The sequence below is a fragment of the Manduca sexta genome, chromosome 13, assembly GCF_014839805.1.
Source record: "Manduca sexta isolate Smith_Timp_Sample1 chromosome 13, JHU_Msex_v1.0, whole genome shotgun sequence".
Taxonomy (NCBI): Eukaryota; Metazoa; Arthropoda; class Insecta; order Lepidoptera; family Sphingidae; genus Manduca; species Manduca sexta.
In genome coordinates, this window is record NC_051127.1 from 12,924,941 (window position 1) to 12,944,782 (window position 19,842).

The 19,842-nt window shown below is 33.1% G+C and overlaps 2 protein-coding genes across 3 annotated transcripts; both read right to left on the reverse strand.

Annotated features, from left to right (window-relative positions):
* Window positions 1-2,437: 2,437 nt before the first annotated feature.
* On the reverse strand, window positions 2,438-7,875 carry LOC115453870 (elongation of very long chain fatty acids protein). The gene is given in 7 exon segments (XM_030182597.2): window positions 2,438-2,672; window positions 3,104-3,225; window positions 3,228-3,239; window positions 4,116-4,221; window positions 5,591-5,725; window positions 6,426-6,616; window positions 7,699-7,875. Coding segments are annotated over 7 exon segments (798 nt in total). The 5' UTR covers window positions 7,760-7,875; the 3' UTR covers window positions 2,438-2,501.
* A 907-nt stretch (window positions 7,876-8,782) lies between these two features.
* On the reverse strand, window positions 8,783-18,241 carry LOC115453872 (aldo-keto reductase family 1 member B7). Of its 2 annotated transcripts, XM_037438280.1 has the most exons (6): window positions 18,044-18,241; window positions 13,495-13,675; window positions 12,961-13,148; window positions 9,562-9,800; window positions 9,335-9,485; window positions 8,783-9,051 (listed from the first exon to the last, which is right to left on the reverse strand). In XM_037438280.1, the coding sequence occupies exons 1-6, from the start codon at window positions 18,116-18,118 to the stop codon at window positions 8,902-8,904; spliced, it is 984 nt and encodes a 327-aa protein (XP_037294177.1). In that variant the 5' UTR covers window positions 18,119-18,241; the 3' UTR covers window positions 8,783-8,901. The 2 variants fall into 2 exon arrangements, with proteins under 2 accessions (XP_037294177.1, XP_037294176.1); XM_037438279.1 differs by lacking the exons at window positions 12,961-13,148; window positions 13,495-13,675; window positions 18,044-18,241 and adding an exon at window positions 10,161-12,487.
* Between the last annotated feature and the right edge of the window lie 1,601 nt (window positions 18,242-19,842).

Genomic DNA, 19,842 nt, shown 5'->3' on the forward strand with positions numbered 1-19,842 from the left:
TTAATATACTACCAGCAATATTGTAATTAGTGTAGATCAGATTTCGTTTTAAGGTAAATTTTATATGATAACATTTTAATGGATTTAAGTACATTTTATTAATGCAACACCATTCCATAAGTTTATTTAAATCTGATTGTAATAGTTCAGAATCCCTTACATTTTTATCACTCGTATTAACTTTAAATCGTCAGCAAATAGGTAACATTGAGAATATTGAAATAAATTAGTAATATCATTTATATATACATTAAAAAAAAGAGGACCGAGATTCGAACCTTGCGGTACCCCAGAAGATGCTACATAACACTTGGACGCACATCCATCTATTACGACGGTGGCGGTTCTATTCTGAAGGTATGATTCACACCAACGCAGTAGTGCGCCTTCTACACCAAATTTATTAAGTTTTTAGTAGTATTGTGTGATTTACTTTATCAAATGCCTTTGTAAAATCAGTATATATTGCATCTACTTGATAGCCACCATCTACAGACTGAGCTACATCATCCATATATTCCAACAAATTAGAATTAGTGGATCGTTTTAACATAAATCCGTGCTGGCGTGGTGATATGAGACTTTTTGATAAATTATAAATATACGGGTAAACTAAAGATTCAAAAATTTTTGCAAGAGTAGAAAGAATAGAAATTGGTCGATAATTAGAGATCGAGTCTTTTTACCATTTTTAAAACCGGAACAATTCTAACTTCTTTCCATTTATCAGGAAAAATCCCAGTTGATAATGATGTGTTAAAAATTGCGTGTAATGGAACTAGGAGATTATCTATAGTTTTACGTATGAATATAGGAGGAATATTGTCCGGACCGACACCTTTATTTAAGTTAAGCTGCTTAACGACACGTTTGATTGTTTGCATATCTATGTGAAGGTCACATTCACCACTTACAGTCACACCCGCGGGTTCAGTGTGGGGAGTCGACTTCGTAAACGGAGGAAAAGTGCGTTGCAAACAAATCGCACACATCGTTCAAATTATTAGATTTTAATTCATTCAAGTACATGGTAGGTGGATAGTTCGAGCTATTTTTGCGCAAATTTTTAATGTGCGTCCAAAAAACTTTAGGGTTTTATAATTTCACTTTCTATACATGTAATATAACTATTATAATTTTCTTTAAGTAGTTTATCGCAGTCCTCACGTAAATATTCAAATTCCAATTTATCCAGAGGATTTCTGTATTTTTTAAATTTCTGATGATATTTATATTTGCGTTTTAACATTCGTATAAGTAACGGTGTAAACCAGATAGGATGCTCCTTATCTCGGTTTTTTGTGACAAAAGGAACACATTTAGTTATAATTTTTCTTAAGATTTCATAAAATTTATCAACCATTTCATTTACATTTTGGCATTGCAGCATATTATAATTCCAGTTAACTCCCATAAGTTCTAGGTTAATAGTTTCATAGTTTGCTTTTCGAAAATTTGGCTTAGAACACGAATAAGTTACTGCTTTTCTATCAATGATTTGTGTGTAAGTAATTGTTATATCTAATGGTGGGTGTAGTATGTCGACTTCTCTGACTGGACTAGGGATTTACTTATTTTAATTACATTGTTTGCATTACTCAATACTAAATCTAATATTTTGTCTTTAGAATTTGTCACGTTATTAAATTGCACAATATTATTAAGTGACATAAAATCAATTAAGTTACATTTTAATATACAGTTACTAAAGTTGTTTGGTATAGTATGCGTGTTGTCGTGACTAATATCCCAAGTTATTCCGCTTAAATTGAAATCTCCAAATATGACTATGTTCCTACCAGCAGATTGAAGGGCTTCGCTACACTTGTCGAGATATATTTCTAAAACAATGTTGAGTGACAGGCGGAGGTAAATAAATTGCACCTATTGTAAGACAATCATTGTTAGAGTTATTTAACTTTAATGTCACCCAGATATCCTCACAGTCGCTCTCCCAATCACACACTCGCCGCGAGATATAAGATTTTTTTATGGCAATTAACACTCCACCGCCTCTTTTTTTAACACTAAATAATGGTGAAGTTTCTCTGTCACGTCTATAAACTACATACCGATGGTCAAATATTTCAGCGTCAAATATGCTGCTGTTCAACCATGTCTCAGTAAAGATTACAACATCATAATTATTTTTTAATATTTGCTGAAACACATTCGAAGTGTTTAACCTCAATCCCCTAACATTCTGATAATAACAACTAACAGGTAAGTTACATGAGATCATAAAAAAAAATATAAAAAATATAAGACACTTAAAAAACAATCAGATAAACAATTAAATTAATTTAGCTAACAAGTTGTTAAATTAAATTAATTTAGCTAACAAGTTTGTTGCGATGTTCAATATATTTAAGGACAATGTTCATGTAGATCATCTTACTGCGAAATGTGATATTTATGTAGAAATAAAATACAGAACTGAGTTGAAAATTATATTTTTTTATTTACTTAAATACATAACGCATCAAGTTCAATATGTTGATCTAAGCATTCTTCTGGGGAGGCTTTATGTACGATCGGTAGTAGAAATCTAAGAAAAGTATGACCATAAATAAGTTCTGTGGAATTAGAAGGTAGGCCGGCTCTCGAGGGTAATTGCAATCTTTCATAAAAGTCAGCACTATGAAATGCGCCAGTAGTAATGTGAATTGCAACTGGAATATGAGAAGACGTATTATAAAAATTTTAAACCCGAAATACAGGCAATGACGTGAAAAAAAAATTACATCGCGTTAGTAGTGACGCGTGTTGAGAGCGCCATCTATATTCTTTAAAACGGGCATAGTAGGAAGAAAAAAAGCGCTTTGAAAGCTTGTTGTTAGCTCTCAAGGTAAAATACGAGCCATCTTGTTAATATTTTTTTAGTTCATCTCCGCTCTGCTTTAATGGACTTAGCTTCATTGTATAAATATACTCTGAAATATGTTCTGAATTCTATACCAGTTTCTTTGGGAAACAAACATTTCTGGAGTATCTTTTGACTGATTTAAAAGATTATATGCGAAGATGAACTCAGATTTGTTGAGCAATAAGATCTATTACTGAAATTACTATTTTATTATTAAATATTTAATGAGGTACTTACAATTTGAATTTGTGTGACATATTTCTTCCACCAGATGGATTTCTTAAATGATTTGTCCCAGATCGTGAGGAGATAGTACATGTACATGATTACGTGTACGAACGAATTCAGAGTAACCAGAATGTAACGTGACCACCTGCATTCACAAAAAGTTTAGCGGCAAATTATCACTTGATTACAGAGTAGGTACCTACACATATTGAGTTTTTTTTTAACTAGGACAGTTTCAGGAAATCCAAACAATAGGAGGTACTGAGAAACTGTTTTAGTTATAATTTGGCATGGTATTTTTTTTGGCCATGTAGTTGTGAAGTTAAGTGTTTTATGTAGGAATACATACATTATAAGAAGAAAAAAGTTAGTCCAATTGAGTAAAATGTTTTACTATTCAACAAGATAATGCAAAGGCTCTAGCGTTCAGACTTTAATAAGTTTATACGTACTGCACATTTAAAAATTTAGTTTAAAATTAATCACGATAAGTAAATATAATTTGGAACTCATACTATCCTAGTTAAAAAAACAGCCTGTATAATATGGAGGTCGGTCCGCGGAAGCTTTTACTCGAACCACATAACCGTAATAAGGTTAGTTAATTCTTAATTCATTTAAATTCATGTTAAATGTTTGAACGTAACAAAAACATCACCCTTATCGCTAAAGGGGTAGGCAAAGGGCACCCAGGGCATCTGTTTTCACTAGCTGTGTTCCGTCCCATTCTGTGATAATGGGATGGGATCTGGCACAAATTCCATACTTCGGGTTAATTGCTGTTGCGGAAAAACCTAATATCACTTCGTGGCCCAGGATTCGAAGCCGGGGCATAGGAAAATGAATATCACAGCGGTTTTGTACCGCCGTTTCAACCACGCTGCCGACTGCCGAGGCAGTCTTCAATAGTCAATATATATACTTAATATTCAAACATTTTACAGAAGACCATCAAGTCAACATCACAGGATCATCATACTAATCTTTCGTAGGTATAAGGAGATTTTGCTTCTTAGATTACCTGGCAACCATTTAACCATGCCCCAAGAAACTGCGACCATTCCAAAGTGATGGTACACGTGTAGGAATGATACTTGGTTTTGTTTTTTTCTTAATACGAAGAAAACCTGCAACATATATTAAAATTTATGTAGATTTAACCACTTGGACATATTGTTAACAATACAAATATTCAAGTCGCAGTTATTTTTCAAAGAGCATGAAGTTTAATTAACATTTAAATGTATGCAGTTTGAAATTAACATCCATGTAGGTATCCACAACGTTGCGAATGATAAATTAGGTAGTTAGGTAAACATTAGTTTAAGTTAAATCTACATAAATTAACTATATCTATTATTATATATTATTATTATTTATATCTATTATTAGATATTGTAACTTTGACTTTACGGATGAACAACACCTCAGTCCCCCCCGTGACCATGAAGGCTGCAAAGTCTTCGAAACGTCGGGAGAAAATAAAATACTAACACCGCGATAGAATCCGAAAATTAGTTTAATTTCAATTAGTTTAAGTTGTAAGTTTTGAGTTATTCTATTAGTTTTGATTATTGTTCTTAAGAGTTATTTATTTTGGTAGATACTACACCAACAATCTAATAACCAAATTGGGGTTAAAGTTTGGAAAGCGTTCGATCTGAAAAGTAGGTAGTCACATTTTGGTATAGGCCTAGTTCAAACGTATAAAAAAATGTCGCGCAAATGTTCGTTAAAATAAAAAAAGTAAGAAATAAACACATCTAAATGTATGTAAGTTAAGTAAGTAAATATAGTACCTATTAACCTGTATACTTATAATGAGTATACCACTTTAATCCCGACTACCATTGCGACGGCTTACTTAAAAGTCCTACGCAAGCGCATGCGAGTTTCGGTTATTTATCTTGCAAGAGCGACGATAGCCAGTAGGCTAATAAGTATATTAAAAGAAAACTACTACTAAATGGATTACCCAGGCGAATGTCCGCGGGTTCAAAATCCAAGGCATGCCCTTGACTTATTTAAAATTATGTGAGTATTCTTTGTGTCGGTCAATCGGTTGAACGGTGAAGGAAAACATTGCGAGGAAACCTGTATACCTAAGAAGTTTTCTATAAGAATTTTGACGATATGTGAAGTCTGCCAATCCGTAATTAGCAGTGGGCAGTATAAAAGATAGGGCTGATATTATATTATTATCTATCAGCACTGAATGAATTAATTATATTTTCGCTATCATGTGTGTTGCAGATAGAAGTACGAGTCGTGAGCACACCCGTGATAGGTTTTGACGTCCAATACGAAAATGGTTCGCGCAATTGGTTCCTTAGTTAATGCTCGTTGCCTATAGGCTTTGGATGTGCCATACGGCTATTATATATTTTAGTCTGATCTTTACATACGCAAGCTTACCACCACCACATTTGATCTGTACTTAGAACTTGTACCGTTTATTACAGTATACATAATAATATATGTGACAATTTAGATTACCGTATCAAGGAGATCCATGAGTTTGAGTACAAAATAACCGTAACAAACACGCCATGCGTAGTCCACGCTATGCGGCTCCTCGTCTGGCGGCTGACAGACCAGCTTGTAGTGACTCAGCCAACCCAGTTTCATACTCTGTTCACCAAATATACAATATGATTTAATTAAACAAACGGCAATTCGTGATTGCATGTAAGTAATAAGAATATACGCAAAAACAAAACTACTGAACTAATTTTTAATTTCCAAATCGTTTTATAAATGACTGAGTCCTGAGGTAACAAACATAAATAACACGCCGAATTGAGAACCTCCTCCTTTTTTTGAAGTTGGTTAAAAATGAAGATAAGTAACCTAAAGTAAACGTCATTAAAAATTATTGAAAAATGGCTTCCAACGTGTGGGTACTCGTAATTGTTAACCAACTTAAAAAAAAGAGGAGGTCACCAATTCGACGTGTATAGGTAGGAAATATATTTAAAAGTGCTAGGTAAGTTAAATAAATACCCGAACAATTATAGGAAAACAATTTTAAATTTTATTTAGGCACCGAATCAAAAAATTGTAACCAGTATATTATTAGGTAATGTTAAATTGTTTTCTAAGTGTTTTTTTTATATCCCAACACAGAGACATTGTTTGGACAGCAAATTAAGATGCAGGTGTTTTAACTTATCCAGTCCCACGTCAGCCAGAACCGTATTTTTTTAACAAAACCAATATTTCTGTTGGTTATGGAAATTGGGTCCCGTCATAGCCTCACAGTGTATTCAACACTAGCGCCACGACAGCTGCGGACTGTTTTTTTAAGCAACAATTTAAGCAGATTACTTACTTGGTAGAACACGTACGCACAACCAAACATTTGTATTATGTTATAAATCACAATAATTGACCGTAGCTCGTAGGCGGGCCGCTTGCTCATAAAGTTGGGCAGCCATTTGAGTACTGACATCAGATAAATTGATAGTATGGCTAGTCCCGCCCATGGTGATCTCATGAGGAACCATTCTTGAGTCCTAGGGTCTGAATAAGATCACATATTATTACCATGATTAATATGATTTATATGATGATTATTAGTGTTAATACATCAAAGATATTTTCTTATTTTAGCAAAAGAGCATAGATAGATATCTATCTAACTTTTAGCTATAAAAATATCCGCCCTGTAGAATGGGGGCGTTTGGAGAATTCCACCACGGTATCCCCTGCCTGTCGTAAGAGGCGACTTATAGGGGCCACGAAGGGCGTCGTCGGCGGGCAGCAGGGGGCTGTCCGCCCGTCTCCGCGACAAAAAAAAAAAAAAGAAAAAAAAAGGTATAAAAAATATTACAATTCTTCTAATTTTCTTCTGTAGGTGGTATAAAATACTGTCCAGTTTCATAAGGAAAATCCTCAATGGATGTCCAATGACTGATCACGAATGTGTGAAGGATTTGCACCGCGTAAATCTACGATGCGTTAATGATTATTCGTAATGATTTCTTATGTTTACGCGAATGTTAGACATTGAAATTAAACTAATTTTTTGGATTCTATCGCGGTTTTTTGTTTTTTATTTTTCTCCCGACGTTTAAAAGACTTTGCAGCCTTCATGATCACGGGGGGGACCAAATCCGGAAATATATTTTAATTTCGATTATTCGTAAATTTGTTAACCTACTTAGGTACCTACACCTAGTTCTTTTTTCTCGTCAGTTTACATTCTATATGAACTCCTGATGTAAGCTGCATCAGGTACAGTGGGGTCACTCTGCCGTACCTATATATAAGATATGACTCAAATGAGTAGGTATTTACTTATTATTATTGATATTTCCTTTCGGTTAAAGTAAAATGAATAAGTAAACCAGCAGTGGCCAAGAATGTAATTTTCTGAAAGGGAACCCGAGATATAAGTACTAATAATATGCATAAATGTGGTCTGCAGTTTGTTCTAATGATAATTAGATTTTACATAAATTATGAAAGGAAAGCCGGCACGAATGGGGTGATATGGACTCTTCGCCACTGTAATTCAGGTAATCTATTATTCAGGAAGCTGACTGCAATATATATATTTTTTAATTATATGTCTATGTATAATAAAAAAATAAAACACTTACCTGCAATGTCATCATTAAGATATTGGTATAATTTCACAGCTCCTCCCAAAATTACCGACATTGGGCTTTTATTATAATTTTTATAAACTAATAAATAAATACGCGCAGTGTTACCTCCGCATGTTTCTACACTGAAGGAATGATTATTTTAATGTAAATAACTCACATATTACATGTAAATCAATTGGATTTATAAGTAGGTATTATGTATTAGAGTTACATATTAACATAAATTATGTAAGGTAGTGTGACCTAACATAACCCGGTTCCTACCAAAGTCCAGTTTTCTAAAATCCTATGAAAACCATTTCAAATCATGCGGGTTCAATCACGAAGCGATTTTATGCAGATTTTAAAATTACGTGGAGTTTAAGCGCTCCTGGAAGTCAAGCGTGATATAAGAATGAAGTTTACTTTTTGATAACATTTATACATTGGGATTTGCCCCTGCTTTTGTCCTCGTGATTAGGTCTGTTACTCAAAATAAGTTAATATGTATAATATTATTTTAGTACTAGTAAAAACTGCACTTTCTCCACGAAACCACAAATAGTTTGCGTACTTATATTCTGAAATTTATAATGCAAGATGAATTTTTACTTGCTGAATCGAAATAAGTCTAGAAAAGGTTTTTGCAAGGATACAAAATATTTGTGTATATCGTATGTAAGTATTTAAAAAAAATTCGGATTTGGCCATTTTTGCGGCGGATCCTGTGGATTTCCGGACCCGATTTTCTGGATCGAAATCTTTAATACCACATCAGATTTCGATTAAATAAAGGATATTGCATGAACAAACGTCACTCATGAAGTTTCTATATTATAATGTAAAACAGAATGGATTATAAAATGAGTTAACCACCGGTATTTCCGTATTATGAAGCCTGTTTTAAATAATTCCTCAGGTGTTTGACGTCAGTTAATTAAAATTTAAAAAACAATGATGTTTTTGCATTATTATAATAATTATACTACATACAAACGACTAAGTATGCGTATGCATGCTGACCCTATGTTGTAGAATAAATTTGATCACGAGGCTCGCCCTTTTGTTACTCCCACTAATAAAGAAAACTACGAACTGTTTTAGTCATACCTTTAATTTTATCAATATACTTCGCAAGGATGATATTAAAAATTCATTAAAATTTTTGTACAGATAGAAATTATCATTTAAATGCACAATGCAAAACTGTGGTTTTTATATCTGTTTTTTGAACGGGAAATCGCGATGCTTTTCTACACCCCGAAAGAATGAGAAGTCACAAATGCGTCCATTTTCACCTCGGTCAAGAGTCGCCAGTTCCTTCATCTCACTGCCACTTAACTCGAAATCCCATAAAGATATGTTCTGAAATAAATTTTGCCAAATTTGTACTAATATCATAATTATTACTAGGTATGAGTCTATTGTAATTTACTGGCTATTACAAAGAGAACTCAAACCTACCCTTTGAATGAATGGGTTTGATAAATAACCTATCACGCCAGTTTTTTGTTATGGGACGGAATAGGTACTTTTATTTCATAAATTTTTAACACCATAGATAACTTCTTAATGTTTGTAGTCCTTGTCTGGTCAGATTGATCAATTTAAAAAGACATTCCGCAAATTATATTAGTATGTAATATACCTGCTTTATACGTTGTGGGTTGGTGCTCTTTGGAATAATAGCAATTCCGCGTTGAATTGCATAACGGAGCAAAATTTGTCCCGTGGTGCGACCGTGTGATTCAGCTATGCGTTTTACTGTAGGCAGTGTCAGCAAATCCGGATATTGACGGCTATAATAAAAGAAAACTAGGTTAATAATAGTAATTTGTATGTATTATGTATATATACGTAGATGAAGGCAATTACCCTGTTTTAGCAGCAAGCGTATCAGCTAATGCTTTGGATCCTAGAGGGGAATACGCTACCACAGGAATACCGAGCTCTTTGGAAGCCGCGACTAGTGATTCCTGTTGGCAAAGGGCGTGTATCTCTATTTGCAAACATTCTGGTTTCTTGATATCGCTTAGTCTTTTCAATTGCTCTTCATTAAGATTAGAGACGCCGACGTGACGCACACGGCCTGTCTCCTTCAATTTCAATATGGTCTGTAACAAGAAATATAATGTAAAATTAATTAATCCTGGGTTGAAGTTTTATAAGGATTTGTAACCTTACTTGTTTTAGTCTCTTTTGACGAGTACTTCGCCCGGTCCACATATTTTACTCAGCGGTTTACTAACTGATCTAATAGTAACATCTTCGTTCGACATATCCTTTATTATTAATGGTTTTTCAATTCTAGCGACCGATTTCATACTGTTTCGTGCAATAGACAGTGTGTCGAGTGTGGATGTATTACTAAATTGTTTGGGTACATGAAGCACTACTACGTTATGTTTTTTTTGTCGCACAATATGTTTGGATTTTTTATATCTAATTTTTTTTACCAACGTGCACATCATTACTTGAAGTGTGCTCGGTTGTTTGTCGTGTCTCCTGAATCGTCTCCGCCATTTCAGGCTGAGTATACTGTCCAACGAGGAGAGCCGGGAAACAGATCTGGTAAGCACGTGTGATATTATTTCTAGACTTTGCATAGAGTTTACACTGAATTGACAGGAAAAATCGTTGGTGGTTCCTGATATTGATCGGGTGTTGTCCAAAATATTTGTAATATCGGGCTTTAACGACATGTGTGCACTTATCGGGTGTACTATCTTTTTACTTCGAATGTTGCCCCGCGTTGCTCCTTTTCTTTGTTTACTCCTTAAACAAGAAGAAAATATATTTGCTAGGTTTTTTGTTGTTTTCGTCTTGAACATAGGAGTTTTTTTTAAAGGGGCAATGTAAGTCTGCCCAAATGTCCGAGTATTGTGAAATGGAATGTTTAAATTAATTGGATTACTTATAAAAAAATGCGATTTAGTTGTTACGTCATTGCTTTCACATGTGCGTACTTTTTGTGCAGCTATCGAGGCGGCTTCAAAGTCTTTAAAATCGTCTGCTGTAGCTAAAGGTCGTTTATAAGCCCACTGCCTTTGGTTATTGGGCCATGTCGTGACATAGTTGGACACCGTGCAGAAATAAAGATCAGCTGTTTCATTTTTGTTCGATCCATTGAATTTTTGTTTGTGCTTAGAAGTTCCCGAATGGATTTTTATGTAATCCACGTGTTCAACCCTTCGTGTAATTTTAGCGGGTCGTCGTTCTCGACTTTGGGTTCCAAAACACCATCCGCAGCAAAAAATGTATTTGCAAAAGTATTCACACTTTCCTATTTTACGGGATCGTCTACCCTTGCAGTTAGAGTAATTACATCCTTTACATTTGCGGGAGCATGAGGTAACAGTGAGTGTTGATGGCATGGCAGTTCCAATTCATTATTGTATATTTGCAGGCTGATGCATGTTATGTATGAAGATTCCAACATTAGTTCGACAATAAATGTAATTAACAGTCTACTGAATCATAAACACATTTTCTCTTTGTAAGATAATACCATCAGACTAACGGGTTATCTTAAATCTTGGCCAACAAGTGAGGTATTGGAATGTTTACTCTGAAGATTTTTTTCTTTAATTATAATTTGGTCGTTAAAAACAGTGACTCTGTCATTCATTGTTGTCATATTTTGACTTCAGAAGAGAGTGACACACATTTGAGAACTTTAAAAGAGTATACTTGGTGTTTTACCTTATTTTAATAAAACTGTATAACTCCACTTTCGGTTTTTAATATCGGTAAAGCTTTTATCTACACATTATTACAATGCTATCTTTAACGAATAATTATAATATACATTTGTATGTTATCTTAAATTTCAACGCATACAAAAGAATGTATTTTTCCTCCACTAAGGAAACTTGGCACAAAATGTATTTTTAAATACACTATGCACGATACACATATTTTATGTCGTTCTCAAGATAATAATTAGTTACATGGGATTAAAAGATTTAAAGAGTGTTACAGTATTTTTGCACGTATTTCGAATAATAAGTTTTATTATTCTTTCATAATATAGTTTACGAGAGTGCTTAGATTTATTGCTTCTATGCATACAGATAAAACTCATTAGCGAAGGATCAATATGCAAGTGCAGAGGTATGTCAGGTGTATATTTTAAATTGATACTTTCATAAGAATCATCTTTGCTATGATTTTGGGAACGGTCTAAGCGGTCGTCTCCTCCACCGGTACAACACGGACACAATAATTTTGGGATGGCTCTTTTACACCACATTGATTTCGTTTCAGAGGGCTGTTTACGTTTATCAAACGAAGTGACAGAAGTGCTTCTTGTTTGCTTTGTAGTAGGAACTGATTCATTACTAACATTATCTTGTTTGTGATAGTTGGACATGAAGCACATAGCCTGATTATTGTTTTCAACACTTAAATTATCATTTTCTTGTTTTCGTATAGGTGAATTATAAACTTTTGACCAAGCAAAGGGGTCTTTAAGTTTTACCTTCTTGGTTTTATCAAAAATACAGAAATTTTTTGACTGGTTTCTTAAAGATTTTAATGTAGGTATATCAAAGCTACACGCTTGGTATACTTCAGAGCTACGATACACAGCATTCAGTTCAATTTCTTTTACTCGCTGTTGTTTTTCTTTTAAACTATCGTCAATGTATGTGACGCCCATCTTTAAATTTTTGTTGTTTATCTCCGTTATTGTAAATAATTTGTATGTGTTTGAACGTGAGCTACCGGTATAATTTACATATTTTACCTCGCCTAATACGAAATATTTGTCACTTGTCTCTTTCAACTGGGGTTTTAAAACTGTCATTACTAGCGTAATACTTTTTGTTAGTATTAGTCTATTCTCTAAGGTAAAGAAACCCTTAAAGGTCCACCAAGTTTTAAAATTTTCACAAAATCATTTTATGTAAGTAACAATGTAAAGAAAAAACTTTGATAAAATTGTAACGTATCGAAACATATTATAGAATTTAATAGTAAAAGACCTAGTAAAAAATCGGTATATGTTTTTGCCCTACAACACAAAGAAAATACCATTGATGGTGGGCCTTATTAGGAACTGGGCCCTCCTTGGCCCTTCACACTCCTTTTTAGTTTTAAGTTCTCATTGTTCTCATTAGAAACTTAGGGTTCGGAATACATAATATTATTAACAACTAGTGTACGGTGGTCCTCCTGGTATCCTACAACCAGCAAATAAATCCTGTAAATTGTAATAGCTACCCAATTTATAATATGTACTAGGTACTTGGTATAACAAAATATTAGGTTTACCTTCCAAACTTCGTCGAGGTTTGTAGTGAGATCGACTTTCATGCTGCCGTCGGGATTCGCTGGATGCAAATCGCCAGGGACATGTTCAAAGGCGAAGGGCACATGTATTAAATACAAATCCACATAATCTAGTGCCAAATCATTCAGAGACGCGTCAAAATATTCTTGAACCAGATGTGGGTGCATGCCTGCGTGAAAAACATATCAAGCTTATTTACTACATTAGTATCACTGAAGTGAGGTTCAGACGAAACGTGTTTAAAATAAGACTAGCCAAGTAGACTGATGAAGGTGATGAAACGGCGATAGCTTAGTTAGGCCAGCGTGGTGGATTAAGGCCTAATCCCTCTCAGTAGTAGAGGAGGTCCGTGCTCAGCAGTGGGCAAGTATATAATACACGGCTAATATTATTATATTTATTATTATAAGTAGGTGATACGCAAATAAGTATGTTTTTATTTCACAAGGCGAGCTGTTTGTCGGTTTCGTCCTTCATTTATAGAAATAAAAATTACGTAAAATTAAGAACTTTACCTCCTGGCGGTAGTTTTGTAACCACAAATAGCTCTTTCCTCCTAGATGCATCGTTTCCAATCCAGCGCTTGAGAGCTCGGCCCAAAGATACCTCATTTTCGTACGCACGCGCCGTGTCGAAGTGTCGGTATCCTGCGTCCAAAGCCGCTTCGACTGCTTTTTCTAATACTTCACTAGATGCCTGGAAGTACATACGCGATGGATTTACTTTTGTAAGGACCTTAAACATATTATTAGCTACTAAAATTTAACACATCTTTGTTAAATAATTTCTTATGTTTACGCGAATGTTAGACGTTAAAATTAAATTATTTGTCGGATTTTATCGCGGTTTTAATTATTTTAGTTTTCTCCTGACGTTTCCGACCGCGATAAAATCTGGGGAGTCCCCCCCGTGACCATAAAGGCTGCAAAGTCTTCGATACTTCGGGAGAAAACTTAAATAATTAAAACCGCGATAAAATCCGACAAATAGTTTAATTTTATATCCTTGTAATTTCCACGAGTTCCTTATTACCGGATACTCGTGACCCTCTAGAAGTATTTAGTTAGTAAATGGTAGGTACATATGTTTTCTATATTATGTGTAGAAGGGGAATTTAAATCTGGTATTTTAAATATTAATGTTATATATAATTATAAATCTATAAGGTAACAATCCCCATCATTCGTGATGTTACATATTACCTATAATAATTATACACCTGGGATAAGTAGGTCTCTGCATACGCTACGGCAGTCTTAAAAACTAATAGAAAAAACTACGAAATGACAACAATATGAAACGGTAACGAATATTGCGACTCCTACATACGTAGTAGGTATATTACTTACTCTGAGATTGCAACCATAGAGTAAATAATATCGGTACTACGAATTGCGACTTAGATTAGGTACCTACTTCCTATAAGAATTGCGACTATTTTGGTGTCATCATATTATAATTTTCTATATATATTATAATTCTCTTTGATTATAATTCTCCTCTTTGTATTTCTCTTTGGGTGTCATTATAATTCGTACCGTGTGTTATTTTGTGTAATCCAATATATTATAATTCTCTTTGGTGTAATCGTTAAAATTAGCGACTCAGTAATTACTTTAAATTAATAACTGCTTTTAAAAGAAATCAAATGCAACGCGAAGCTAGTGCCGAAATCCTTAATTTTTATCTTTAACCCTAAACATAATTATACATTTTTTGTAATAATGTTAATTGTAAATGACCTTGTATGGCTGATTAATGGATACTTTTCCTTTAAATAGTAATGGCTTTCAAGGTATCAAATCAGTGTAACGATGGGCAAACTAGCAAAGAGGGATGGTCATTAGATACAACAGCATGTAGAGCTTCTACATCAAGAGGTTTGTCACATTCCAGTGGGGATTACGATGAAGATAAGTATTCATATTTTAGTGATAAATGTTCTTGTGACTCTGGATCTGTGGAGTATTTAAAAAGACCCTGTACAATCGCTGATTCTTCGATAAAACTGCACAAATCAAAATGGAGTATATTAAAACAATATTTTAAGTGCTACGTAAGACGTAAAAAGAAACACATTAATAAACAAAAAGGAAGTCAAAAAACTTGTGCAGAAAAGGCAAAATAAAACAGGTGATTAAATTTTATTATATTGAGTTCAAAACCTGTGACGCGGGGATATTTGTTTATTTTTTACATTTTTGCATGTTGTTAAAGTATGTAAGTGTTTGATTTGAATATGTACAAATAACTAATTATTTTGAGACTAACATTCGTATTCATAAATAATACTATGGGATGCACAGTACGCCCATACACATAGTATCAGCAATTTGCAATGGCAATTTCATTGTTTTCATATTTTTTGTGAATACGGGCCTCAGTATATTTTTTTTGTTCGGCGAATGGCAAATTAAACAAGTGTAATGTAGCATTTAAGTTCATTGGGCAGACATTGATTTGTGAAAGGAAACTTCTATAGGCACTATAATATTTAAAAAATAAAACTACTTATTTTGATTCGATTATAGGTTATAATGTTTGCTAATGTTTGCCGGAGAAATCAAGTACCTATTATGATAAAAAATGTATTTACTCGAAATCAGGACGTAATACTTTTTTGTATTCGATTGTAACGCCAGTTGCGCAAATGATATAAAAATATTTCATCTCCAACATAAAACATATTATATGTATGTATGTCAAACTCTTTATGGAACATCTATTTCGTTATAAAAGGAAAATTAAGAAATGTTATTATTTTGTATGGGGACGGGCTAGTGTAAGTCCATAAATTATTATGTTAAAACCCTTCCCCGAGCAAATGGCTCTTAGCATATGTTCCATACTAATATGATATTTAATATCTTTTTTATATATATAATAATCTATACTTACTATTATATAAAGCTGAAGAGTTTGTTCGTTTGTTTCAAAGCGCTAATATATATACCGATTTTGAAACTGTTTTCAGTTATAGAAAGCTACATTTTTCCTGAGTGATATAGGCTACTTTTTATTCCGGGAAAAAGTAAAGCGGGACTTTTGTCCCGGAAAACCTTTTTTACGCGGCCGGAGCCGAGAAGTAAACCTAGTATGTTATAATTTTTTAATAGCTTCTTGCAATAGAATTTATTACATAAAGTGACTGAAAAGGGGTATATAGTATACATTGCAAGTACATAGGTAATTATTGTGATGAAAAATATATTATTGATTGATAAAGTGATTAATTGAATAAACTTTTTATTCAATTAATCACTTTATTAACTAATAACGCAATAAGTGCAAACATAATAATTGCAATTTTATTATCTCTTAGCCACACTTGGCTGGATACAAATAAGCAGATACTAGGTAGGTACTAAGATAATTAAATAATTGCAGAGCGAAGGACTAAGTATACAGTATACAATCATATAATTATTACTAGTAACAGTCAAATTTGATAATTAAAATTTTTGTTTAATTATTGTTATGGATATAAGTACTAACTTTTCAAAAATATTGTTGCGAATAAGCAAATTACTTAGCATGTGAAAATGTATTTCATGAAGCAAATTATCAAATCATACATGTGACCGAATTTTGATTATAAATAATAAATAATTTATGTCATATTTTTGTTATAAAAGATTAAGTTTTAAAAAGACGTAAACCACATAGAGTTAGGCCATAAACTCAGAAAAATAAAAATTAAAATATTTGTGGAGATAGGTATGCTTCTAATGTCACTTACAAGTCATAATATTATGCAATGTTGACACCACAAGATAACACTATTTTGTTTGAGACTAATGGGATAAAGAAGACTTATACTTGACATAAAGATAGGCTTGGTACTCTTAATTCAAAGATAGTTCCAGGAATTGAACGCTCTTCCTTTCGAATTTCAGCTTGTTCATGAATTGCCTCGGAGGTTGCCGAAGTCCGAATAATATTAAGTATTCCGTTGATTGCAATTAACGATCCCAATATTCACCTTCTATCCGATACCAATAATAAAAAAAGTAATTTGTAAACAAGTTAAAAAAAGAAATCTGATTGGTACATTTTGGCGACGGATAGAAAAAGGTAATTGGGATTGTTTAAAGTCAGCGGAGAAGGTATCAATATATTTACTTTCACCATGATCTTGAGACAGAAATAATAAATATTATAATGTAATAAAATAAAAAATAAAATAATGATAAATAAATGACAGAAACAAAATTCACAGATCTCATTAAGACTTAATTTTTTTTTTCTAAGCCGGAAACTTCTTTTAATTCACGTAGTTTTTTCTCATTGTAGTCTGACCATGAGAATACAAAACATAGTCTCACGAGTCCATTAACCGAAGTAAATATCGAAGGAAATGGCGTGACTTAACTCAATGCCAAACAATTACAAATTAATGAATGCATTTCTGGATCTAGTGTATACGGTTTGTAAGTTTAGCATGAATAGATTTAGTTATCTAAGTATATCATATGAGGGTGAATATTAGGTAGATTAAGATAGGTACATTGTATTATTATAGATATGGGTAGGGTCTTATTTCTATAGGGTCCTATTATTTTAGGGTCTTATTGATAAACACTAATTTAGCTTTTGTTCAAGACTCCGTCTGCGTGAAACAGGGTTTCCGAGATAAAAGTCTCGCTATTTTCCCGGGATAAAAAGCCTATGTCTCTCCCAGGGTCCCAAACTATCTCCATACCAAATTTAATCGCACACTTAATGGGTAAACCTTTAAAAGCGTTTTTGCCCTTTCTAATTGTGTAATTTAAACTATAATTATGGATATATATTTTATATAATAGTCAAAAAAATATGACACAAATTATTATGGGAGAAATACAAGAAAGTAGTAAGTACTTAGTGTCGTGTGAACGTTTTTCGTAAGAATATTTTTAAATATTGAATTCTGCGGATTATATGTAAGATTTTTGTAAACACTAAATACTCAAGTTTAAGTTTATAAGTGTATAATATGTTTGTATAAACCGGCATCATTAGAATACATAGTAAATACAATCACCAAGCAATGCCCGATAAGAAAGAAGCAATTAACTTACATACCTGCCAAGTTCCAAATCCAATTCGCGGCATGCGATCTCCTCCTTCAAGTTCTATATACTGCGGGATCGACATCATAAATTATCAGCTGTATTTTGTAGTGTTGACAGGTATTTTTTAGTGTTAACAGACCAGCGTATAAAAACACAATGGTAGCGAGAGGCGCTCGCGCGGCACTTTGGTACACACAACTAGCCTTGGCTTTACGCTTCATGTAATATATAAAGTACCGGTTTGACGCAGAGCAGTGGAGTGGTTATGTTGACCGTTATTCAGAATTCCAACTTGTTTCGGTTTAAAAACAATGTAACTTCCAAACTTAATTTGGTTTTTGAACGAAATTGATTAAATATCCATTTGTATTTGTTTGTTATGCAGAAAACGGACAAGGTATTCAATCGGTCAATATTAAACTAAGCAGTAAAATTTGTTTAGACCTTTGGCATTCTCATGTAAATAATGAATAATAACAGAAAATTTATTATTTGTCGGTCTTTTATGAGACTCATCACCGTAGAGCCCGACCAGTCATTATGTAGACAAAAGTCTCTAGCAAGTCTACCACTAACAATAACTTAATAAGTAATTAATTAATAATTTATCATTAACATTCTTAATTCACTATTCTTTTGACCTTATTGACAAACTGACTTTGCGGATGACCAATACCTCAGTCTCCTCCGTGACCATGAAGGCTGTTAAGTAGTTTAACATTCGCGTAAATATAAGGATCATTCATACTGACAAAATTATCATCGTATGAATTCAAAGTTTTAGAAAACAAAAACAATATAGTAAGTATAATATATATCTTTTATTTATTAAAAGCAATGCTGGGAGCAATGTGTTTAAATACAGAATATAGTAAGTATATATTTGTTCCAGGTAAGGTTGACTACCAAACATTAGATTGCACTAGTTATTATCATCTTCATCTAGACTTAACAACATACAATACAAAAGCTCTTGAGTAGAGCTGACCATAGAGCTACTGCGATATTTGGAGCGAGATTGCATTTCGACGTTTTTTGGTCTTTTACTATTTACATTTCCTAACAAAACTATAATCTGTGATATCAGATTAGATTGGCTATTCCTTTTGCTCTACCAAAGGTACGGCTGTGGTACTGGCTATGTGGAAATCGCAGCAAAGAGCTCGATGTTATACCATTCTGTATCTAAGTATGTGTTCTAAATTCTAACATATAAATAGGTATATGTAACATCATAAGGTCACCTTTGCTTCTCCTTGTACATAAGATCTATTATAGTTTAATGACATATATAAATAAGTATACCTTTATAGTGATATTAAAATCCCTCATTATAATAATGTCTATAAATCTCAGAATAAAGACTTTTGTATAAATAATATATTTTTTCGTAAAACCTGAATAGTGCACTACGTTAAATTTTACTTAATTTTGCCGCTTCGACTGCTAATTCGATGATCTAAATAATGTTTATTGATGCAAAAGCAATGATATTACTTATTCGTCCGAATTGGTCTACGATATTCATCCCTATTTATTATTTTGTCTTTATTGAAATAAGCTCGAATTTCATCGCGGTTTTCTCCGAGGAAATACTTAATAATATAAAAAAAACACGATAAAATTCGGAAAATGGTTTTATTTCAAAGTCTAATATTCGCGTAAACATATACTGGAATATTTTTTTGTGTCTACTTGTCATCAAGTATAAAAAACAAAAGAAAACCCTTACGTACACTTAGTTTGAAAGCAACATTATTTTTTCTCATTGTTGCGTAATATTTGCAATCAAATCAGATAGTAAGCAAA

Coding starts and splice junctions, on each gene's coding strand:
- LOC115453872 (XM_037438279.1), bottom strand. CDS start 11,060: ATGCCATCAACACTCACTGTTACCTCATGCTCCCGCAAATGTAAAGGA. Junction 9,801..10,160: donor AACAACCGAGCACACTTCAA/GTAATGATGTGC, acceptor TTCTTGTTACAG/ACCATATTGAAATTGAAGGA. Junction 9,486..9,561: donor ACGCTTGCTGCTAAAACAGG/GTAATTGCCTTC, acceptor CTTTTATTATAG/CCGTCAATATCCGGATTTGC.